At 40.0% G+C, this 25672-nt stretch overlaps 1 protein-coding gene across 3 annotated transcripts in view; it reads right to left on the reverse strand.

Annotated features, from left to right (window-relative positions):
- Nucleotides 1-25672, reverse strand: part of helz (helicase with zinc finger) — a 114506-nt gene that overhangs the window by 3596 nt on the left and 85238 nt on the right. For all 3 annotated transcript variants that reach the window (XM_061922852.2, XM_061922850.2, XM_061922851.2), the window contains exons 23-32: nucleotides 23750-23978; nucleotides 19487-19763; nucleotides 13817-13862; nucleotides 11459-11646; nucleotides 9385-9589; nucleotides 9216-9298; nucleotides 8632-9136; nucleotides 6279-6537; nucleotides 5472-6168; nucleotides 1596-1866 (exon numbers count right to left, since the gene is read on the reverse strand). In XM_061922852.2, the coding sequence (XP_061778836.2) occupies nucleotides 1596-1866; nucleotides 5472-6168; nucleotides 6279-6537; nucleotides 8632-9136; nucleotides 9216-9298; nucleotides 9385-9589; nucleotides 11459-11646; nucleotides 13817-13862; nucleotides 19487-19763; nucleotides 23750-23978 (2760 nt within the window). The remainder of the gene's footprint in view (nucleotides 1-1595; nucleotides 1867-5471; nucleotides 6169-6278; nucleotides 6538-8631; nucleotides 9137-9215; nucleotides 9299-9384; nucleotides 9590-11458; nucleotides 11647-13816; nucleotides 13863-19486; nucleotides 19764-23749; nucleotides 23979-25672) is intronic.

Below are 25672 nucleotides of genomic sequence, written 5' to 3' on the forward strand. Positions count from 1 at the left end.
CATTTGAAAGGCAATTTAAAATAAATAAAGAATAGTGAACAACAGGCTGAATAAGTGTACGTTATATGAGGCATAAATAACCAACTGAGAACGTGCCTGGTATGTTAACGTAACATATTATGGTAAGAGTCATTCAAATAACTATAACATATAGAACATGCTATACGTTTACCAAACAATCTGTCACTCCTAATCGCTAAATCCCATGAAATCTTATACGTCTAGTCTCTTACGTGAATGAGCTAAATAATATTATTTGATATTTTACGGTAATGTGTTAATAATTTCACACATAAGTCGCTCCTGAGTATAAGTCGCACCCCCGGCTAAAACTATGAAAAAAACAGACTTATAGTCAGAAAAATACGGTAAGCCTGAAGCTAGAAGAAAAACATATGTTTCCGTATATGAGCCGCACCGGACTATAAGCCGCAGATACATACGTTGCAAATTGAGACTTTACACGTTTGTTCATATACTTTAATTGTTTCCAAACGGTGCCTGTAACACGGCAGTAAAACGGTTGATCAAACAAAACAGAAGTCATTGTCATGGACCCACTAGCCGCGGAAGCAAGCTCTCCAATCTGTTAAACCGATTCAATAACGGCACTTTAACGTTTTGGTGAATTTACTGAGGAATTTGTGAAACAAACAATACAAAAACAATGCCATTTAAAGGTAATAATACTAACAGACACTTGTAAATGTGTTAGCATATTAGCTAATCACTCACCATACAGCAATAGATGATATCTGTCTATTACCTGACCGCTTCTATGTTAGCTACCTCTCTTTGTTTATAATGTATATTTTCTGCTGGATCTATTCTCTATTTTATGCTGCGGTTTTTTTGATGCAGCTGTTAAATATAATGTAATATTATACATGGTAATTGGGATTTGTTATATATTCTATATATTATATAAGTATATATTATATACTGTATTTATATAATATGTAAATATTACATATGTTATATTTTATATTGCTACTATGGTACATTTTTAGTCTACTTTATACCTGCATTATCCTTTCCATCCTTACCTTTTCTGTCCTTTGTAACTGAGCTACTGTGTGGAACAATTTCCCTTGTGGATCAATAAAGTTTGTCTAAGTCTAAGACTAATGACGCCAGCTTGATTACATAATGATAGCATGCAGACATATGCATGAAAACGCTACTATTTAGTAAGAAATAATTGTTTTAGTTATATTATAAAACATACATTTTGCCTCCATTGGAGGTAAAATGAAGAATCCATAGGTTAGAAACGCTACTGATGACTAATAGACGGAATGGCACTTATACTTTCGGTTCAAGGCACGAATTAGAAGGAAATATTGTAGACTTTCTACAGTGAGCAAATTCGTCCAAAAGATGGCACCATAGCAAAAATAACAACGCACCTTTTCAGTCTGTGTTAGTTCGTTGCATACGAAACATTATGGGCGTTAGCGGAGAAAAATCCATAAATTAGCCACACCTTTGTTAAAGTATCAGGGTTCAAAGCTTGGGGAAAAAAGTAGCGGTTTATAGTCCGGAAAATACGGAACTCAAGAAGACAATACTGTACACCTCTGGCTTGTCCCTACCTAAAAGCTCTCGATGATGATGAGCGAGGGTCCCCCCTCCGTTACACGGAATGTTCTGGAACTGACCGGGACCACCGCCGTTACTGGGCCAGACCTCATGTGAGGGGTAACCATAGGGAGCATGCGGGTGCTGCGGCTGCATGTGCGGATGGGGGTGTTCCTGGGGCTGCTGGGACATGGCATTGTGGGCATTGGCAGGGGAGGGGTCATCTGGGTAGCTGGAGGAAATGCGACGTTGGTAGAGGGGCCGGCCTGGACCTCTGGGTTCATACTGTACACAAGACAGAAGATGGAAAATGGAGACCCAGATGTAAAAGCAGACAAAGGAGAATGAATGTAATATGCAGATAGCTAAACATAACAGCACAGTGGCACCTCTGGGTGAGGTTAAAAAAAAAAGAGAGCTTGCGCAAACTCCAGGTTGCATATAATGACTGTCTCAGAATCCTGCTCGGAAAGCCCAGGGGTAGTAGTGCCATCAAGCGTTTTTGTGATCTCGGGATAAACACCTTCCACGCCACCCTGAGAAAACTGAAGTTTAAGTTTATATGTAGACTGCAGGGGTCCGAGAATGATCTTATTATACACACCAAAGGCTATAAAAATGGGAGCCATTACCTCCCTGCTTGGCACTCATCATCAAGGGTTGGAATTGGGGGTTAAATCACCAAAATGATTCCAGAGCGCGGCCACCGCTGCTGCTCACTGCTCCCCTCACCTCCCAGGGGGTGGAACAAGGGGAAGGGTCAAATGCCGAAGGTAATTTCACCACACCTAGTGTGTGTGTGACTATCAGTGGTACTTTAACTTTACTTTATTATACAGATAATCAATCCTAGGTGTAGTTCTGTTAAGTACCAATCGTATATATAGAAACACTGGTATCTGTGCTTTTTATAGAATGTGTAGACACATTATTAAAGTATATACAGTACAGGCCAACATTTTGGACACACCTTCTCATTCCCAACACAACTGATGGTCCCAACCTCATTGATAAAGCAAGCAATTCCACTAATCAACCCTGATAAGGCAAACCTGTGAAGTGAAAACCATTTCAGGTGACTACCTCTTGAAGCTCATCGAGAGAATGCCAGGAGTGTGCAAAACAGTAATCAGAGCAAAGGAAACTAGAATATAAATGTTTTCAGTTATTTCACCTTTTTTTGTTAAGTACATAACTCCACATGTGTTCATTCATAGTTTTGATGCCTTCAGTGACAATCTGCAATGTAAATAGTCATGAAAATTAAAAAAAAAAAACGCATTGAATGAGAAGGTGTGTCCAAACTTTTGGCTTGTACTGTATATATATTTTTTTATTGCTGCTTTTATTTATTTATTAGATATTTGTTACTGAATATGCACAAGCACTGTTTTAATATTTTTTGTGATAATGCTTTTTATACTGTATTCTTTAGTTTTATGTACTGTATGTGATTGTATGTCTACTTGGATGTTGGAGTCTGCAATAAAGCTTAATTGATTGACAACAAAATAAAGCAAATCCTTCCACCCTCCCAATTGTCACATGACCATAACACTAGGCTAGAGATGCAACAATATGAAAATTACATACAACGGTTAATATGATCGTGGTTTTGTTGAATGTGCTCAAAAAGCACTCATACACACGCTAAAATCTTAGGTTTTTTTTTTTGTTGTTTTTTTAAATTAAAACAAAATAGATACTGTTACAAAACACACTATTTTGCATGTTTTCGGGTTTCCTTTGCTTCACTGATAGTGTTTTAGTATCTTTTTTAAAGCTTTTATATTATAGTTTTAATGGCTAAGCTGTTATTGTTTAAAATATTGGTTTGTACTTTATGGCTAATTTAAATGAAGTGTTCAAGAAATACAATCTATTATTTTTTTATCATTTCTGGCAGGTGTTGTGGCGTCCTACTCTGATCAACGTTCCTTGAACACACCATGATAGTAACACCTACGTCTTGTATGAGGCTCTGAGTATAAAACGATCACTCTGTACTGAGAGCACAGCTTGTAGGCACAATTGAATATCTTAGTAACTCAGACAGATTGTAAATTGTAGCTCATCTTCCGTTAAACAGGCTAAAAAAAAAATTCTGGATCATCATTTGTCCCTAAGTAGTCGTCGTTGGCTCTTGTGAGGTCTGCCAAGAGTAGTATTGTACATTTTGTAATGCATTATGCAACTTCAAACTTAATACGCCGCCGTATGCTATATATGAGCAAAGTATGTAAATATTACATGTTATTATTACTGTTACTACATTACATATACACTTAAAGTGTGTATATAAAACGTTAATGGAGGGGTTTGGATGTTTTTAGAGCGCTTTAAAGGCAGAAGGAAGCGACTCCTATTAGCTCCATTGTTAGCTGACTTTTGCTAGTGTTTATTTATGAGTTAGAATGCATAAAAATATCATATGAGGATTGTGAATGATGAGCAAAATCCCTCAAAAAAGTGCAATTCCCCTTTAAAACCGCTAAGTGAGACCTCTTTTTCACAGTGGCAACATGCTATCTTTGTGCCGCAAGGCGGTAGTGTTATCACTCTCAGTCAAATGCAATAAGAGGGCGAGGTAACTTGTAGACATACAAAGACAGTATGTTAGAGATTAAAAATTAGATTTAAAAACAACACACTGAATAAAAGCTAGGGGTGTAACGGTACACAAACATTTCGGTTCGGTACGTACCTCGGTTTAGAGGTCACGGTTCGGTTTCGGTACAGTAAGAAAACAACAAAATATACATTTTTTGGTTATTTATTTAGCAAATTTGTAAACAATGGCTTTATCCTTTTAACATTGGGAACACTATAATAATTCTGCTCACGTTAATCAACATTAAACTGCCTCAAGTTGTTGCTCAGATTAAATAAAATGACAAAACTTTTCTTCTACATATAAAAAGTGCAACATTAAACAGTTTCAAGTCAACTCATCATGCTTAATTTATTACAGCATTTGGGAAGCCTGTAGTTGATTTTTATTATGTAAATGTTATATTTTTATCAACATGAGATAGCAGGGACCCTGCCATTCAAAACTAGGCTGCTGCATTACTAATGATTAATGTAACTATAGCTGAAAAAAATAGTACAATAGCAATAGGAGAGACTATTCATCCCTGAACACCATGGAGTTCATGTAGGCTTAATGATGCACTTACATTATTATATCAACTATCAGAGACAGAAACTCTTCATTTAACATCATGTCCTTTTTTGCTGCTTCAACACAGCTCAATCAACACAGAAAAATGTAAAGTGAAATAACAGACAGACAGGGCTTTGCTGTCCGTAACACACACACACGCACCGCAAAATGAGCTGACGTTACGCTAAAAGCGAATTAGCCTTCACCTCAAGCCAGGACTGCGAGCGAGCTGAGCTGCCTTTTATATTTCTAGAAGGTCAACGGGCTCATAGTGATGTTACTAGTAGTTGACTGGGAGGGGTTTATTATCATTTGGGGAGAGTCCGCTGCCTGATGCTTACAAGCTAAACGCTAAGCACTGACTACATGCGCTCTGAATACGCACTGCTGATTGGCTGTTACCGCTCTGTTTGTAACCAATCAGATGGTTGTGTGGGTGGGACAATGCTGGGTGCTGTGTAGAGTACTGACAGAGACAGGGGCAGAAGGAAGCGGAAGCGGCTACTTAATATGTCCGTGTGGAAACTGGTTTGGTACACCTCCGAACCGAATCGAAACCCCCGTACCAAAACGGTTCAATACAAATACACGTACCGTTACACCCCTAATAAAAGCAATTAATAATTGTGATTAACGCGATACTTTGACACTCCTAAATATATCATAATGACATCTGTTGTCAATAAAGCAAGAATTCAGTACAGTAAATAGATGTCACACCCACCTCGTCTACACTGTGCAGAGCAGTGGTTGCGGATGATCTAGGGGACAGTGAGTGGTAGGACTCCTGGTCTTGACTTTGCTGAGGTTGTTGCTGCTGCTGCTGCGTTTGTTGCTGCTGATGGTGGTGCTGCTGCTGCTGTTGTTGTTGTTGTTGTTGTTGATGATGATGATGATGATGATGATGTTGGTGCTGCTGCTGGTGGTGGTGATGAAGCTGCATCAAATGAACTTGCTCCTGCCTGCTGGGTTGAGCAATGATGGGCAGTCCATATGGAAGGCCATGTCCCTGGTTGCCTACAAGGTGGTTCTGCTGAGGCGGGCTCACAGATGAACCTCCTGTCTGAGACCACTGGGCCTCCTGCAGAAGGTATTTGACCTGGGATGCAGGGGGGCTGGCAGGGTGGGCTTGTGTCTGATGTGGGTAGCAACTGCTATTATAAATGGGGTTTCCAACAGGTTGCTGCTGCAGGGCTGCGGCGTTGACAAGGTTGTTGTTCAGATGATCGCGGCTGCTTTCGTGCGAGTAAGGCCCAGATGGAAACGGACCTGCGTGATTTGAAGCGGCAGCTAACGGAGATGAAGGGTCACCCGAGGGACGGGACTGGCGATACTGAAGGAGGCGAGATTGAGGAGGGGGTTGAATTTCACTTGCTTCAGGCGGCTCCTGTAAGGGGATCTCTCTCAGGAGGCCCGTGTATCTGGCAAATGAAAGTGTGTTTAAAAGGCTAAATAGCAAAACCATGAATACACAATATTGCTCAAGCAGTCATTTTGACATCTTACAATTAGGCCACATTGTCGTACTAACCTGTTGAAAGGTGGTCCAGTGGACGCAACAGTACCAGCTTCATCATCCACGTTGGCACTCAGACCCCAGTTGGCTGCGCGGAGCATCTGATGGGAAAAGCGAGTCATGCCCGGCTGAGCAAGGTGAGGGATTTGCTGGGGCATTGGGAAGGCGACGCCACCCTGCAGGAAAGGGCCTGCTGCTTCACTCCACTGCCCGAGCCTGGTGGCCTGCTGCTGCTGTTGGTTCAGGACCTCGAGAGCCAAGGGGCCCCGAAGGTCTAAATAGCCAAATAGGACATTAGTTACACAATGCAACTTTATGATAAAGCTTAAACATTTGTGATGGTCAAAGATTTACATAAAATTTACAGAATGTATTAAACGAAACCTTAAACATACCATTATTTCCACTACAGTACATCCAATGTCGAGGTTGACCATTCAATTAAATATAACAGGGCTGCACTGATTAATTTGATTCATATTCTGTTGCTCTGATTGATCGTTCAATAGATGGAACTCATACAAATTGGTAAAACCAGGAACTTTAAATACGTGGACGTAGTTTCCGCACAGCCGCTGTAATAAAGGGAACATTCATTATTATTATTAATGGAAACACGATAAAAGTGCAACTTCAATGTTGATTACTCGCATTTTTTAGAAAAAAGTTATAGTAAGCGGAAATATGTTTATTGCAACTATTTCCACTAAACTACACAAAGATATAAAATGGGTTTTATTCAAATAATCTTTTTTTGTTGTTGCTGCAGCTGTTACATATACTGTAGTATTGTACATGGTAGTTGGGATTTGCTATATATTGTATAAAAATATAATATAATAATATATCAGTACCGTATATATTATATACAGTATATATAATATGTAAATATTACATATGTTATATTCTATATTGCTACTGTGGTACATTTTTAGTCTACTTAATACCTGCATTATCCTTTCCACCCTTACCTTTTCCAACCTTTGAAACTGAGCTACTATGTGGAACAATTTCCCTTGTGGATCAATAAAGTTTGTCTAAGTCTAATAGATTACTCAATTATTAAAATATTCCATAGCTACAACCTGAAAATACAACACAAAGCACCTCAAATAAATCCTCATAAAAAGAGTATCAGGTAATGAATAGCCTTAGGTATTTGCAATTAACTTTACTGTGGGGTAGACAAATGATCACAATTCAGACATGGCATCTGTAAAGCTACAAAATGCTGAGTGTGGTTCAACCAAAAAAATGGATTATAATTTACACCAACATGCAGTTTAATCTATAAACATACAAAAACATTTTTACTTAATAAGCGGCATCAAAAACACTGCCAGTTGACTTATGGACTTACATGCACTGTTGGCATGACAGGGCGTTGCTCATTCATCAACTGGTGCATTAATCAATTCACATTTATATGCACTTGTCTTTATCACCCACATTAATTTATTGTGGAGTGAGCGAGCATGCTATGTTTTTGACTTGGATTATTTTTCTATTTACTTTGGAGTGAGCGAGCATGCTATGTTTTTGACTGATTATTTTTGAAACATTGTTATCAAGTAAACTTAACCTAGTCTTTCTGGGACATCCCATGAAAAATGGCAGAAAGACCATGAGAAGTTTAAAAAAAAAGAAAAAAGATAATGACAAATCTAAAAAACAAAAAAAGGGAGATTTTAAGTGGGCCTGACCATGTCCAGAATTGTTGGATTTCATGTACCCTCACCAAACAGGTTTTGTCCTGGTGATTTTAGCCAAAAGATTTAAATCCGGATAAAGGAAATGACAAACCATGTCATGTTGAAAAAAATGTCTTAAACTATTCGAGGAAGGGCAGAGGACTTTGTAGATATGTGGAAACCTGTACTTGACTATATTAGGCAATGGAGTGCAGCACCACCTACAATATAATAATGAGGCGATGTGTGAAATGTTTTTTTTTCTTTTTGGGTTGGCTGTCAGTTTTTCTTGTTTTGCTTTCTTTTTTTAAATAATGTGAAAAGAAATAGTATTTTGTACAAAAAAAGGTGAGATTTGTTTACAACAAAATTCTAAACAAGGAAAACTTAAACATTTTCAGCGGAATTGTACAGGCTAGTGCAGCGTACACTGCAGCCAAAACTAAAATCTGACTATAATTGAATGCCATGTAATATATTTCATCACCTTCTTAAATACATTTCCATAGTCTGACAAAAAATGATTTTGCTCAACATGGGGTAGTTTTTAGAGTTTTCTGAAAACGTTTAATTAACCACTCTTCCATGATTGGCATTGTACTCCCTTATATAGTGGCCCCTAGCCTCTCTAGAAGGAAGTACAATTTCTAAACAATTTCCCTTCCCCAACAACTCACCAAGACCATCTCCCATAATTCCGTCTTGTCCATCCTCCCCAAAGCTGTTGACTCTGTTGTTGTGCTGTGACAGATTCGGGTGGTGTCCACCAACATGGCCCATTGGAGTCCTGATGGAGTTACCCATTTCTTCTACTCCTCCAGACTCCGCCCCATCTAAAGTAGGCGACTGGACAGCTCTATGAGGGGCAATTTGACCGCTGAAGAAGGATGCGTTGTGGCCTCCACCTTGGAAGGCAGGACTAAGCTGTTGGTTCTGCTGGACCATCCCTGGATGTTGAGGCTGGTTGACCCGATAAGGCAGCCTTGAGACTGGACACTGAGGGGGGAGAGCTCTTCCGCTGACAGGATGCGCGGGGAAAGCGGGATTGGGTGGTGCCAGGTGGTAGTTGAGGGCTCTCTGGGCGGCGGGCGGATCTTTTCGGTGGAGCAGTGCGTTGGGAAAACCAGCTATCCCATCAGTCTGTGATTCCGGAGTTCGACTTTGAGCTGAGTCAAAATCCCCCTGTAGAAAACATGCAACAAAAGTTTAAAAAAAAATAGTAATGCCAATATTTATATGCATTCACCCATCAAGTACGTGCCTGTTTATCCTTTATTTCTGTGATTTTTCTCTCTGGTGTGTGAAAACAACTTGGCTCTGGTTTGGGACATCCTTCTAATTTGCCTGTATTAGTCAACGACATGTACAGTTATCTTCTTGTCCTATCCTGTTCCTGGTTATTTGCAGTAGAAATAAAAATCAAAGCATGCCGTTTCTGATTGCGTCTGATTGTAGATCGGTGTCGGGGCTTGGTTGGCCCACTCCGAGGGAAGATGGTTGTGCCACTCCACTGCAAGGAATTGGGGAGCCTCGGTTCTGGGCCTGCAAAAGGTTGAAGTTGTAGGCCATGGCTGCCTGGTGGTTCATGATACGTGGGTCAACAGCAAAGCGGTTCTGGTAACCTGGCCAAGGCAACTACAAAGAAGACAAATCACAGCGGTGAATAATGATCATTGGATTGTAATATAAGAACAAACTTCTAGATAACAATTAGAGTGGCACCTTAAAGGCCTACTGAAATGCGATTTTCTTATTTAAACGGGGATAGCAGGTCCATTCTATGTGTCATACTTGATCATTTCGCGATATTGCCATATTTTTGCTGAAAGGATTTAGTAGAGAACATCTACGATAAAGTTCGCAACTTTTGGTCGCTGATAAAAAAGCCTTGCCTGTACCGGAAGTAGCAGACGAGTAGCGTGACGTCACAGGTTGTGGAGCTCCTCACATCTGCACATTGTTTACAATCATGGCCACCAGCAGCGAGAGCGATTCGGACCGAGAAAGCGACCATTTCCCCATTAATTTGAGCAAGGATGAAAGATTCGTGGATGAGGAAAGTGAGAGTGAAGGACTAGAGGGCAGTGGGAGCGATTCAGATAGGGAAGATGCTGTGAGAGGCGGGTGGGACCTGATATTCAGCTGGGAATGACTAAAACAGTAAATAAACACAAGACATATATATACTCTATTAGCCACAAACACAACCAGGCTTATATTTAATATGCCACAAATGAATCCCGCATGACAAACACCTCCCTCTCCCGTCCATATAACCCGCCAATACAACTCAAACACCTGCACAACACACTCAATCCCACAGCCCAAAGTACCGTTCACCTCCCCAAAGTTCATACAGCACATATATTTCCCCAAAGTTACGTACGTGACATGCACATAGCGGCACGCGCGTACGGGCAAGCGATCAAATGTTTGGAAGCCGCAGCTGCATGCGTACCCACGGTACCGTGTCTGCGTATCCAACTCAAAGTCCTCCTGGTAAGAGTCTCTGTTGTCCCAGTTCTCCACAGGCCAATGGTAAAGCTTGACTGTCATCTTCCGGGAATGTAAACAATGAAACACCGGCTGTGTTATCCGGCAGAACAGTCAAGGGGTGCATTCTATGGCGGGGGTGCGTTATCCGGCACAACACCTGACGCAATACACCGCTTCCCACCTACAGCTTTCTTCTTTGCTGTCTCCATTGTTCATTGAACAAATTGCAAAAGATTCACCAACACAGATGTCCAGAATACTGTGGAATTTTGCGATAAAAACAGACGACTTAATAGCTGGCCACCATGCTGTCCCAAAATGTCCTCTACAATCCGTGACGTCACGTGCTGACGTCATCATACCGAGACGTTTTCAGCAGGATATTTCGCGCAAAATTTAAAATTGCACTTTAGTAAGCTAACCCGGCCGTATTGGCATGTGTTGCAATGTTAAGATTTCATCATTGATGTATAAACTATCAGACTGCGTGGTCGGTAGTAGTGGGTTTCAGTAAGCCTTTAATTTACGAGTAATTTATAGTATGAGCTGTCTCTCGGCTTTTTGTTATGCTTTAATTTGACACAATCCTGCCCTCCAACCACCAGAACTGAGAATGTTATTGCAAAGGAGAAGAAGCAAAATAACCGAATCGGAAAAACAAAACATTAAATGCTTGTCAACCAGTGTCCACAGCATGCAGCCACAAACGTCTTAACGGCCGGAATGTATGCATAAAAAAATATGGAGAAGCTGCAGATGTGGTGTTTGACATGTTTCAGTTTGTTCTAGTCCTGACCCAACAAACTGTACGGTCAAACCAGGGTTTCCCCTACATGTAAATGATCGTGGCGCAACGTCATGGCTAGATTAAGGCCGCCAATTTGAGTTACAAAGGTTTTGAGTTACGAGCTCAGTCGTGGATGGAATAATATGCCCGTAAATTGAGGTACCACTGTATGTGAATGTGTCATTATGTTTCTGGTGTATCAACACAAGCAGAAAACTTACAGGCAGCGGCATGGGCATGACCATATTTCCACCATATACCGCCGGAACGTAAAGGATGCTGGCGCCTGTGTGAGGGTCTATCCTTTGAACAGGACTGGGTGACTTGCCAATGCCAGCTGAGGCACCACCCACGGGTGGTGTAAATGCCTGGATTGGGTTTCCCATTAGAACAGCTGGGCTGGGCTGGACTGGAATGAGAAATGAGCAGCAAATACTTCTTACCTTGGGATTAAAATTGCCAAATAGACTGAATTGCATGTCTGCCATTTGTCACATGTTTGTTCTACCCTGGGGTGGACATATTAACTACGTGTTACAGAGATTTTGTGAATATTGATATTTTTTTGATGCAGTATTAAGGAAAACGTAAAACATTTGCAATGGTCTGATGGTCTATGCACAGCCTCATCTGATCTGGCCCAAGCATGTACCTAAGACAGGGGTCGGCAACCCAAAATGTTGAAAGAGCCATATTGGACCAAAAATACAAAAACAAATCTGTCTGGAGCCGCAAAAAATTAAATCCATATTACATACAGATAGTGTGTCATGAGATATAAATTTAATTAAGAGGACTTAAATGAAACTAAATGAGCTCAAATATAGCTACAAATGAGGCATAATGATGCAATATGTACAAACAGCTAGCCTAAATAGCATGTTAGCATCGATTAGCTTGCAGTCATGCAGTGACCAAATATGCCTGATAAGCACTCCAACAAGTCAATAACATCAACAAAACTCACCTTTGTGCATTCACACACACGTTTGGTGGACAAAATGAGACAGAAAAAAAAGTGGCATAAAACACTTCCTAGAAAGTCGGAGAAAGTTGTACATGTAAACAAACTAAGGTGAGTTCAAGGACCGCCAAAATTAGTAGGACAAAACGGCGCTCGCCAAATACTCGAATCAGTGAAGCATGTTTAATATAAACAGTGTGATTTATAACAATTAGGAAGGTTTGTGTCATGTTTCTCCTCCTACAGAAACCATATTAACACAAAAAATATCTTTTTTCCACCTCATCTTTTTCCATTTTTCATACATTTTTGAAAAAGCTCCAGAGAGCCACTAGGGCAGCGCCAAAGAGCCGCGGGTTGCCGACCCCCGACCTAAGAAGACAAGTGGCAGTTTTTTCGCTGAACCTCACCACATTTCATCCGAGCCAACTTCAAGTGGACTGAGACCACATCATGAAGCAGTCTCGGTCGGCTTGTTTTGTGCGCAACAGGGTTTGGATTATAGCATTCTTACTTGAACCACACTGTCACAGCAAACACATGAGATTTCATCGTAACTAAACCACACCTGAAATTAAATCGTGAATGGCACTTTTTTTGTATTGTTAAATGTAGCTTTGAGCTGCTGTTAGAATCAGCTGACTGTTTGGTATTAGGATCAATGACTCTTCTGTATATATGTAATGTTATGTATAATCGGCTGCATTGCTTTGTTGCATTGCTATGTCTCTGCAACATACAAGTGAAAACTAAAAAAAATGGCTTCTATAGCAGCAATTAAGATTTACAAGGTGGAATTAATATGTGACTTACTCATACAATGCAACTTAAAATTTATTTTAAGACTTATTTTGATATAGGTTTGATGATTGTGGCTTACAGTTTATGAAAACCTCAAATTGAAAATGTGGGGTTTTCAAGAACTGTAAACCATGATCATCAAAATTATAACAAAAATTTGCCATATTTCACTTTGTACGTCATGAGTTTGTATCACATAGTAGTTTGGTTGAATTTAAATTAATTGTCAGAAAAATTGTATGTAAATTATCAAAAAACTTTCCGTTCTGAGTTCCCAATGAACAGACAAGAGGCTGTCTTTGTTGCACCAAGCAAAGGCTTGGAAAATTCCATTGTGTACGATGGGAGGAGACGGGAGGGGGTTATCTATTGTCATCGAAGACCTGCCCAGGCTGAAGCCAGGACCAGCCCAAGCCCGAGGCATCTTTTTCTTTTGTGTTAATGTGACCGAAAACAATGACAATGATTTTGGAAGCAGATGTTGTTGTGTAAACAGGGAGTGTCCAAACAAAAGAGAAGACGTAAACCTTTATCGTCAGAGCGTTGGTGACACTGTAAGAGGTTACAGGTTGACACGTTTCTCCTCAATTGAGCAAAATTGAATTCTGCCTCAGTTTGATTCTTTGCTTCTTGTCTTGTTTAATAGATGTCATCAGTGTTTGAACCTGACAATGCTTTTTAATCAAAATTCTATTTGTTTTAACTTTCTCCTGTAGATCTACTAACATGTCGGCAGTACCGTACTCATAAGAATTTTCACTGCCGCAAAAGAAGAACTCGCTGTAAAAATAAGTTGAATAAAATGAGCACTCACCATATCCTTCAGGTGGAAGGTGTTCTGTTTGGTTCGCATGTTTGCCCTGAAAGATTTAGAAATGATCATTAGGAAGAGAGAATGATTTAAAGCCTAAAGAAGGGGTCACCAACCTGTCAATCGCTATCGACCAGTCGATCTTTGGGACCCTACCGATCGACCCCGAAAATATTTCAAATAATTAATTATCATTATCATGACAGCAGTGACACCCCCACCCGGAGAGTGACCAACAGGCACGCATTTTAACCCCTTAACACGCCCGCACGCCTCGCCTCTCTTCAGCCTCTCGACATTGGCCGCAAAAATGTCCGCAACCCTTCAGCCACACGTCTCGCAAACTCGCATCACGACGTGCACAAACATTTTGGAGCTGCAACAATGCATTAAGGCTAACTGTTGTGACGCATCGGACATTTTCTAGCATCCAACATAAAAAACCTCTTCCCTCAACCACGACCATCATTACTCGCATGCGACAGGAAGCTAACAAGCCTAAATACTACAGTCTGTGAACATTGCTCCAAAGTACTGATATTGTGTTGATTTATTACCTTATTTTTCGGACTATAAGTCGCATTTTTTTAAATAGTTTGGCCGGGGGTGCGACTTATACTCAGGAGCGACTTATGTGTGAAGTTATTAACACATTACCGTAAACTATCAAATAATATTATTTATCTCATTCGCGTAAGAGACTAGACGTATAAGATTTTTATCTCATTCGCGTAAGAGACTAGACGTATAAGATTTCATGGGATTTAGCGATTAGGAGTGACAGATTGTTTGGTAAACGTATAGCATGTTCTATATGTTATAGTTATTTGAATGACTCTTACCATAATATGTTACGTTAACATACCAGGCACGTTCTCAGTTGGTTATTTATGCCTCATATAACGTACACTTATTCAGCCTGTTGTTCACTATTCTTTATTTATTTTACATTGCCTTTCAAATGTCTATTCTTGGTGTTGGGTTTTATCAAATAAATTTCCCCAAAAAATGCAACCTATACTACAGTGCGACTTATGTTTTTTTCCCCTTCTTTATTATGCATTTTCGGCAGGTGCGACTTATACTCCGATAAATACGATATATAGAAGACTGAAGATTGACATGTGCAAAGGCAGTAACACATTATAAGATAAAAACAAGGCGGCAGCTAAAGGACTTCCCTGTTTATCCTCTTTATCACACGGAAAAAGACCTACCAGGTGAACAGCTGATTTTAGTACGTCCAACACTGACGTAAGCTGACTCACGTCCCATATGTGACCATAGGATGAACCAATATTACGGTATTAAGACTGTAGGGGCCATAAACAGTTAGCAATCTGCGCGGGCAATCTGTGGCTTGAGACTGGTTTGTCAATGGCCTTGGGAACGTTACAAAAAAAAATTACCCAAAAAAATTAGCAGGAAGCACGATGAAAAAAAAAATGACATCAGTCAATAATAACAACACAAAGCTTTGTCTTCCATCCATCCATTTTCTACCGTTTGTACCTTTTGGGGTCTCGGGGGGTGCTAGAGCCTATCTCAGCTGCATTGAATTGAATTGAATTATTTATTTCAAACCTGCACAGTACAACAACACACATTTTTGTTTTTACATTTTGGCAGAGACATTTATGCAAGGCTTGAAAAGGGGTTGGATGAAGCAAATGCTTATAATATCCCAAACCCTCTCACTCATTCCACATTTAACATAAACAATATAATACAAGAACAATACTATACAAACAAAAACAAGAAAAGCTCCTGTACACTAACAATACAATAGTACCACTGTTACTATGAGACAAGACAAGACAAAACACACACACACACACACACACACACACACACACACAGGCCCAAACACTCTGACCATACACCTCTCTCTCATCGCTCTGTGCTGAGGGCATCACTCTCTTTCCTCCTCATACTTCTTTAGTACTTCTTTTTTAAACAGTCTTTTAAATTGAATCATGTTAGAACAGGTTTTTAACTCGTCCCCTAAGTTGTTCCACAGACTGACTCCACGCACTGAAATGCGCATTGATTTTAAAGTTGTTCGAAATTTAGGAAAATATAATTTGTTGTTTCCTCTTAGACTATAACTATGGTGAGCATCTCTATCCTGGAATAGGTTCTGTATATTGGATAGTAGAGAGCATTCGGGCGGAAGGCGGGGTACACCCTGGACAAGTCGCCACCTCATCGCAGGGCCAACACAGATAGACAGACAACAGTCACACTCACATTCACATACTAGGGACCATTTAGTGTTGCCAATCAACCTATCCCCAGGTGCATATCTTTGGAGGAAGCCGGAGTACCCAGAGGGAACCCACGCAGTCACGGGGAGAACATGCAAACTCCACACAGAAAGATCCCGAGCCCGGGATTGAACCCAGGACGACTCAGGACCTTCGTATTGTGAGGCACATGCACTAACCCCCTGTTCCACCATGCTGCCCAAAAAACTAAATAAAAATAAAGCTATAAGAAACAGTTGGCGCAGGGGTAGATCTTGCTTTGGTTTTTGTTTGAGACCAGGGATCTTGGGCTTAAAATGGTTGGTGAACACTGGCTTAAATCTTGGTTGGGTTGTGCTATGTGTCGCAGCTGGGGGAATAAATAGGAACATGAAAAACTGCAGAGGGGTCCTGGCTGTCCTACATATGCCACAATTGTTATAGGTGTCAGCCCGAGCTAAACACATCTATAAAATAAACAAATGTCATTCCATACTCTTAGGACTATTTTCAAGCTAATTTGGAATGGAGGTGTAGTCAAATCACTACATTGCCACCGGTCCAAGGCTGTCAGCAACCAGATACACAAATAGATAGCTTTGATATGGCATCATACTTTCCAGCATGCTTTATGTTTCATTTTTGGATCAGCTTCACAATACCGTTCTTATTTTCAAAATAAAGCATGGTTGTTATTATAAAAAACATACAGCCAATGCCAGAGATTAGGAAGCTGATCTATAAGAGCATCAGACACCATGTTGAAAGAAAATTAAGTTAATTGAAGTTATCAATTGTCAGTTCACTTTTTTTTGGTAATAACGGTGAGATTACCTTTTTAAGCAATCATGGCCGTATTTGCAGAAGTTGACATATGTTCGTTCGATTGTTGTGATTTTCAGAGTTTATGTGGGTTTGTTTTCCTAAAGCAAGGGTGTCCAAAGTGCAGCCCGGGGACCATTTGCGGCCCGGAGCTAATTGTTTACCGGCCCGCCACACATTCTGCAAAAATTGCAAAATTGATAGTATTGCAAAAATTAAAAGTAGAATGAGGTAAAATCTAACGAGAAAAAATTGCAATGTTGACACAAAGCTGCCATGCAGGCAGTTTTCTTTCTTATGTCTTTCTTTATTTTTCTTTTTTTTGCCATTGTTCAAAAAAAAAAAAAAAAAAGACAAAAAATTATGTTATAATGAATTATTTACCTATTTATGGCTCCAATTACTTCAAAAATTTCACTCTAAAATGTTTTATGTGGAAAAAATATTGCATATATTGTGTGGTTGCCATATAAAAACATCACAGCTTTCTTTGACAATAGAGCATAAAACAAAAATAATAGTTCAAACGTAAAATCGACAGATATATCTGAAGTTGATCTCGTAACTTAAGTGTTGAAAGTAAAATAAAAACTAATAAAAATGTATCACTCTAAGAGTGGGGGACCTTTTGGATCCCAAATATATTTAGTGGGATTTTATTTAACTTTTCACTGTAATTACTCAAAAATATTAAATAATTAAAATCAATGGTGTACTGCATTATTGATCTTTTAGGGATTTAATTACTAAATATTCAATCTTACTATTAAAAAAAACAAAGTTGTGTTTGACAGAAAAGGCATAAAACCTTTTTTTTTTTTTTTTTAAACTTTATATCAAACTGAAGTTGATAGAGAGTTACTGTAAGCGTTAAATAAAAAATAATAATAATTTGACTTATTTTTAACTTTTTAATGACAGACCCTTTATGGTCCCCGGGAGCCCTAAAGGTTAAAAAAAAATCCATATATTTTGTTATGGTTTGAAAATGAAAAATATCAAAATGCCCCCGCATGCTTTAATTTTTCCGTGTGCGGCCCTCAGTGGAAAAAGTTTGGACACCCCTGTCCTAAAGCCATTTGATATTGCAGAGCTGTGGCTCATGAAGCCCAATGGGTGAAGGCAGCTGGTTGGCAGCTGTGGGGACTTTGTTAACCTTTACCTCAGGGCAGGGAGGACAGACGCAGGAACGCTCTGCCTAATAATTCATTGCACCGAAAGCAGGCCAGCATGCAGCTTTGACAAATGTGTAAAGTTGACATGTATTTTGGCATATAAGTGAATTATAATAAACATTTAAAAACAGGTAAAAAAATCACACAAGCTCCTCCTTTGGCTACTGATGTAAACAGTAACGCAGGAATTTGCAGTTCTGGAAAGTGTACTAAATAATGGGCCATACCCAATTTGTAAAAGGTCACAGTGCAAGCCTTACCAATACAAAATATTCAAGATCACTGAACGATCTGCTTTCAAAGTTTGATCACAATAAAAAAAACAGAAGAGCAGTGTCACAATATCAACACAATATTTTAACTATGTCCCTCTACTGTTACTGCATACAAACAATTGAGCAAAACAAATTCAATAATACATAATAACTACCGGTAAACAGCAATAACTTTCCACTACTCATTTAAAAAAAAAAAAAGAGTTTTTTTTTCCAATAACCAGAAACTTACTCCCTGAATTTGTAAAAATGAACATAATCAGGTGGAAAACTGACGAAAAAAAGAACATTTCTATCAGCACTGAGTTCTGCCAAGCAAGCCTAGAAACAACATTTTGAAAAACAAGACTACATTTCCGGCAATTTGGTGTGTCTACACCGTATTTTAACCTTTAGATGTATTCTCATCTAATGACCTATTTTGGCTGTCTTCATGTCCCATGTAATGTAACACAGAATTTGTAGTCTTTTTCAGTAGATAATTTAATAACATTATCATTGGAAATGTAATGTACAATTATATAACATGCATGCAAATAACTCGGAAAAAGTTTCTCATTTGGGAACGCCCCCTTGGGTAATATTCTTCCGGTGTTTTGACCTCTGTTTTGTCTTTAATGTCCTTTGTGTTCTTTGATGTGTGCTATGGCTATGAGTTGATTTTTCCCTTGGCCTCAGTCTGGACCCCCTCTCCAGGGGCCCAGGCTTAGACCGATTTTTTTTTTTTTTTTTCGAGCCGCCTCTTTCAGCCAGGGGACCAACAATGTACATGGAACAATGTACATGTTTTTGTGATTGGCATTGAAAGCCACTTTCTTTTTTATGGAAATGGGCCGATACTGATCAGTGGCCGATCGATCGGGGCATTGCTACCTGTTGTGCCTCTATGTGAAAGCCTTTTATTATGTCAACCTCTTTTTAAACAGCTCTCAGGTTATTTAGAACAATCTCTTTACTTTTTCCCTAGCGATAACTCAGCAGTTCTTCGACAATGCAAATGAGCTCTTTAAACATCCACTACTTTATCCTTTATGCATATTTTCTACAGCCCAAAGTCGTGTTTCTACTAAGGCAGTATCCAATAAGGGTTTGTGAGGAAAAGCTATATTTAAGTGACCCTTTCTTGATTGTTGTTACTCCAGCAATAAACCTTACCTTAGGAGGTGACTGTTGCTGCTGTGCCTGCTTTGCAGAGGTGGCCTGCACATGTTGAGGATGAGGATGATGGTGGTGGGGATGCAGTGCTTGTGAAGAAGACTGGTGGCCTTGCAGTAGCCTGAGGGCACGAGGGATAAATTCTGGCGCCAGAGGGTTGAGAACATAGGTCTTCTTTAGCTCCAGGGCTTCGAGCTGAGCCTTAATCTGCTCGAAGGTGATGCCATGGAGGCTTTCGTTTTCATGACAGATGGACACAAAATGCTCCCAGAACTTTCTGAAAACAGAGGAAAACAACTTCAGTGGTATTCGTATTACACTGCAATTCTATCCAGCAGCGATTGCCGCCATCGTGCGGAGCCCATGTGATCATGGCCACTACTGTTCTTTTAGATACCGCTGCATACTGATTTCCTACCCTGTGCACTTTTAAGCGACGGACAGGAAGTGGTCTGCTTAAAAGTGGACTAAAACGTGAAGCATCGGTGTGGAGGCAGATATTTAGACATACTAAACACACAAGACTGCCGATTGACGTCTTCACAGCCGGTGTTGAGCCTGCTGAGGTTGTGTCATGTCGGTGGTGTGAAGAGATTATTCTGGACGCCCGGAATACCCGGAAGTCGTGAATGGAGGAAGACGAGTGCAGAAGATGACGACAGCAGTATGCCATTGTTCAGTAGAGATGAGAACATAAGCTTGAAATAACAACAATGCACTTCAGGTAATAAGGAACTTTACTGAATTAAACAAATTAAAGGGGAACATTATCACAATTTCAGAATGGTTAAAACCATTAAAAATCAGTTCCCAGTGGCTTATTATATTTTTCGGAGTTTTTTTCAAAATGTTACCCATCACGCAATATCCCTAAAAAAAGCTTCAAAGTGCCTGATTTTAACCATCGTTATATACACCCGTCCATTTTCCTGTGACGTCACATAGTGAATACAAACAAACATGGCGGAAAGAACAGCAAGCTATAGCGACATTAGCTCGGATTCAGACTCGGATTTCAGCGGCTTAAGCGATTCAACAGATTACGCATGTATTGTAACGGATGGTTGTAGTGTGGAGGCAGGTAGCGAAAACGAAATTGAAGAAGAAACTGAAGCTCTGGAGCCATATCGGTTTGAACCGTATGCAAGCGAAACCGACGAAAACGACACGACAGCCAGCGACACGGGAGAAAGCGAGGACGAATTCGGCGATCGCCTTCTAACCAACGATTGGTATGTGTTTGTTTGGCATTAAAGGAAACTAACAACTATGAACTAGGTTTACAGCATATGAAATACATTTGGCAACAACATGCACTTTGAGAGTGCAGACAGCCCAATTTTCATCAATTAATATATTCTGTAGACTTACCCTCATCCGCGCTCTTTTCCTGAAAGCTGATCTGTCCAGTTTTGGAGTTGATGTCAGCAGGCCAGGGAAGCTAGGGTCGATATTCTTCTCTTGATCATCTTCGGTGGCATAAGGGACGGTGTGAGCCAAGACATCCAGGGGGTTTATCTCGCTCGTCTGCGGGAACAAACTGCCGCCATTGCTTGCCGTGCTACCGAGGTCCTTTGTCCCTGAATTGCTCACACACTCCGGCAGATTCAATGGGGGTCTGGCGGCAGATTTCTTTGACTTTATCGTTGGAAATGCATCTGCTTTGAGTGTCGCAGGATATCCACACATTCTTGCCATCTCTGTCGTAGCATAGCTTTCGTCGGTAAAGTGTGCGGAACAAACATCCAATTTCTTGCCACTTTCGCATCTTTGGGCCACTGGTGCAACTTGAATCCGTCCCTGTTCGTGTTGTTACACCCTCCGACAACACACCGACGAGGCATGATGTCTCCAAGGTACGGAAAACAGTCGAAAAAACGGAAAATAACAGAGCTGATTTGACTCGCTGTTTGAGAAAATGGCGGATTGCTTCCCGTTGTGACGTCATCGCTCCGAAAGCGAATATTAGAAAGGCGTTTAATTCGCCAAAATTCACACATTTAGAGTTCGGAAATCGGTTAAAAAAATATATGGTCTTTTTTCTGCAACATCAAGGTATATATTGACGCTTACATAGGTCTGGTGATAATGTTCCCCTTTAATTACTTATACTTTCTGTTGCACTTACATTAAAAGAAACACTATAAACCAGTGGTGTCCAAAGTGCAGCACAAAGCTATTATTGGGCCCACAGCTTGTTTTATATTATAGTATTGTAAAAATGAAATTGGTTATTCCCAGAGCCCCAAAAAAAGTCTGCGGGCTATAGAGCGTTTTCTATTCGGGCTCCAGTACTCTGGAATGCCCTCCCTGTAACAGTTAGAGATGCTACCTCAGTAGAAGCATTTACCGTAAGTCCCACCTTAAAATTCATTTGTATACTCTTGCCTTTAAATAGACCCCCTTTTAGACCAGTTGATCTGCCGTCTCTTTTCTGCTCTGCCCCCCTCTCCTGCGTGGAGAGGTTATTAGGTGACCACAGATTTTGCGCTAGCTGTTCAAAGTCGGCACCCAGGGTGGACCACTCATCTGTATATCAGTTGGGGACGTTTCTGCGCTGCTGACTTGTCTCCATTCAAGATGATCCCCTGCTGGCCCCACTACAGACTGGACTCTCACACCATTAATTAGATCCACTCGACATCCATTGCACCGGTCGCCCAGGGGGTGGGAGGTCCCAACATCTGCGGTCCCCTCCAATGTTTCTCATTGTATCCCATTGGGTTGAGTTTTTTCTTGCCCTGATGTGGGATCTGAGCAGAAGATGTCGTTGTGGCTTATGCAGCCCTTTGAGACACTTGTGATTAAGGGCTATGTAAATAAACTTTGATGAGATAGGCTCCAGCACCCCCCCATGATCCCGAAAGGGATAAGCAGTAGAAAAATGGATGGATGGATGATTGATGGTTATTAATGGGATGTACTATTAGAAAGTATTTGTCATCTATACTACAAAGCTTATAGGCTTACAATAAAGCAGGGGTCGCCAACCAGTCGATCTCGAAACAGGCACACATCTCAAACCCATACCATACCGCGATGCACGAGACCATGATACACTGTCTTGTTTCGCAAACGTAATTTGCATGACGTGCAAATCCCAATAAATAAATAAAAATCGTGTTGCTGCAATGCATTAAGGCTGGCTGCAGCAACACGTTTAAGCAAATGGGGCCTTGGACTTTTGTAAAGTTTGGATATTATTTTTCTGTCATTTAAATGTGTAAGTTATAAAAAAAAAACGCCATCATTAATACTAATATAAAATAAATAGAGCCATGAATGTTCAATAATAGGTTGCTTGGATCAAATGAAAGGTAAAAGTATAAAATATCTATATGTGGCAGTATCGGAGAATGTTATGTATGTAGTGCATTTAAGTACCCTTTATTAAAACTGGAAACATAAGTGTCACTACTTTGTAAAGAAAGGGGGATACTTAACTCCTAAGATATGCACTAATAATATATCCATAAAAATAATAATATATTATTATGATTCATATTGGCAACATTGGATGGGAGTGTGAATGTGCGATGAGCTAGAGACTTGTCCAGGGTGTACGCCGCCTTCCACCCAAGTGCAGCTGGGATAGGCTCCAGCACCCCCTGCCGCCCCGAAAGGGACAAATGGCAGAAAATGAATGGATGGATCCATTAATGATAATTTATGTGTAGCAGCTAACTAATCTCTACACTCTAAAGTAAAGGGACTCTTGACAGATGTATAATCAACTTTAAGTGAATAATAACTGGGTTGTGTCCCATCTTTAAAAAGTAAAAAATATTGTTCATACATGTGTTTTAAAAAAAGCTGGGTTCAATCAAATCCATACAATATTTTTTTCTAATTTATGTAAACATATCAAGTGTATGTTTTTTTTTTTTTTTAAACGCATGTAAAAACCATTTATTCATATATAGAGATAGGGACATAAATAGAAATAGAGCGATGGACAAAAATAGAGAGAGTGGAATAGAGAGAGTAATAGAGAGATAAAGAGATATATATAGAGAGAGAGGTAAAGAGAGAAAGAGAGAACGAGATAAAAGAGGAAAATGAGATAGTGCTAGAGACAAATAGAGAGGGAGAGGGAGATGGAAATAGCGAGAGAGAGAAAAATAGAGCTAGAGATCGACACACACATTTAGACAAATAGAGAGAGATCGAGAGAGAGATGTAATTAATATCTGCTAATCAAGGGTGCTATATCAGTATTGTGTCAAAAGTGGAAAAAACGGGAGAGCCCGAGCCTGTATTTACCTGCAGCGTCCCACAGAGCACAGTGCAATTGGGTCTCCCACCACCGCAACCAGCGACTGAGCTCTTGTGATGGCTGTGTTAAGCAGCTTGTAGTTGGACAAAAATCCATAGTCCAGGTCCTCCGTGGAGTCCTCCACTAGCTGCTCTTTCCTCTTGATGGCCGTCTGCTTGTGCTTGCAAGTATGCCGCGTCCGCACCGTGCTCAGAAACAGCACCCTGAACTGCTTACCTGTAAGAAGGTGCTTTGGTTGAGTATATCAGACCTCCTTCAAAAATGTAAGATCCTTGTTGAGAAATGATCACAGACACATTTACCTGTCGTTGCTATAACATTTAAAATCAAGTTTTCTGTAGTTTCTTTTCTGATGCTAAATAATTAATTTTAATTTTAAGGAACTGCAAAACTGCATTCTCAATCTGCTTGTCATAAATATCAACTAAACGCTTTAAAGGGAAACAGCTTCTTTTTTTTTTTTTTTTTTTAATTGTGGCCTTCATCCAAAAACCTTATTTCAGACAAGAACACACATGTGCATTTTAAACAGTTGAAAACTGATAGTAAGAGGCAGCTAACAATGCAGGTGATGGGGTTATGATCTAGTCCGCCAATAAAGCACTCTAAAAACATCTAAAAAACAACAACACTGTTTTACACACATGTTGTAATTATGTATGTAATGAAGCAACAAGCATATTCATGATAGCACCATAATACCATAAATTCCAGGCTATAAGCCGCTACTTTACTACACTTTTGACTACTTTTACACTGCAGGCCAAAGTGGCCCAAATCCGATTTTTTTAAGATCTGATTTTTTCCAGCTGACTGTTTACACAGCAAGTAAAATGTGATATTTATCTGCCTCCAGTGTAAATGCGCATGTGGTCCCAACGTGGCCTCGACGTCACTTGCATGCGCACTTCGATTAAGTGAAAACAAAGGAAGTTGACCGGGAGCAGGTCGCTACTACTACAAAATAAATTAAAAATCGCAACACCTTAAAAATTTGAGAACAAAGGGCTGTAAACCACAAAGAAATACAAGCAAAAGACATACTAAAAAATAACATTTAAAACAGAGGTAAAATACACATTGAAAAAGCACTCACTCTTTTCTGTGTCTCCCTCTCACAGACAGCAAGCGCACCATCTTACACACGTCACATACTGTCACGACACACGTCACATACTGTCACGTCATACGTCACATACTTATACGTCCTCTCCCAGCAGAGAGGTAACAGCATGGCTAACGTTAGCTGTGATGCTAGAGCAGCCGTGTGACCAACGCTCCCTCTAAGGTGCGCGCCTGTGCAATTGCGCACTGTTTAAGCGTCCTCTGCGCATAGCAATTATATGCCACGCACAAAATCAAATAAAAAAATAAGCGCATAACAATTTTCGACACACAAACACGACAGAGAAAACAGTTTTCGTCATCATTGTTCAAATATTGTAACGTCTGTCGAGACGCTTATCTCCATTCGGTGCCACACGTCCACACCATCAAAATGCCGAGGCAAACATTTCCACATCAACACCGCATGAAAAAATTAGTGATTTTTTTAGTTGTGATTTCCTTCTCTGCATGAAAGTTTAAAAGTAGCATATATTAATGCAGTATGAAGAAGAATGTTTTAATGTAGACATGCAAGCCTTGAAAGAAAATGTTGAAAATCAAGACTACATTTCCTGCAAATGGATGCATTTCTACCCTATATTTTAACTTTAGATTTATTCTCATATCAAACTCTTTTGGCTGTCTTTTTGACACTTACATCCGGCGCCCCCCTCCACACTCCGGATTATAAATAATGTAAATAATTCAATGTGATTATCTTGTGTGATGACTGTATTATGACGATAGTATATATCTGATAGTATATATCTGTATCATGAATCAATTTAAGTGGACCCCGACTT

Source organism: Nerophis lumbriciformis, linkage group LG27, assembly GCF_033978685.3.
Source record: "Nerophis lumbriciformis linkage group LG27, RoL_Nlum_v2.1, whole genome shotgun sequence".
Classification (NCBI taxonomy): domain Eukaryota; kingdom Metazoa; phylum Chordata; class Actinopteri; order Syngnathiformes; family Syngnathidae; genus Nerophis; species Nerophis lumbriciformis.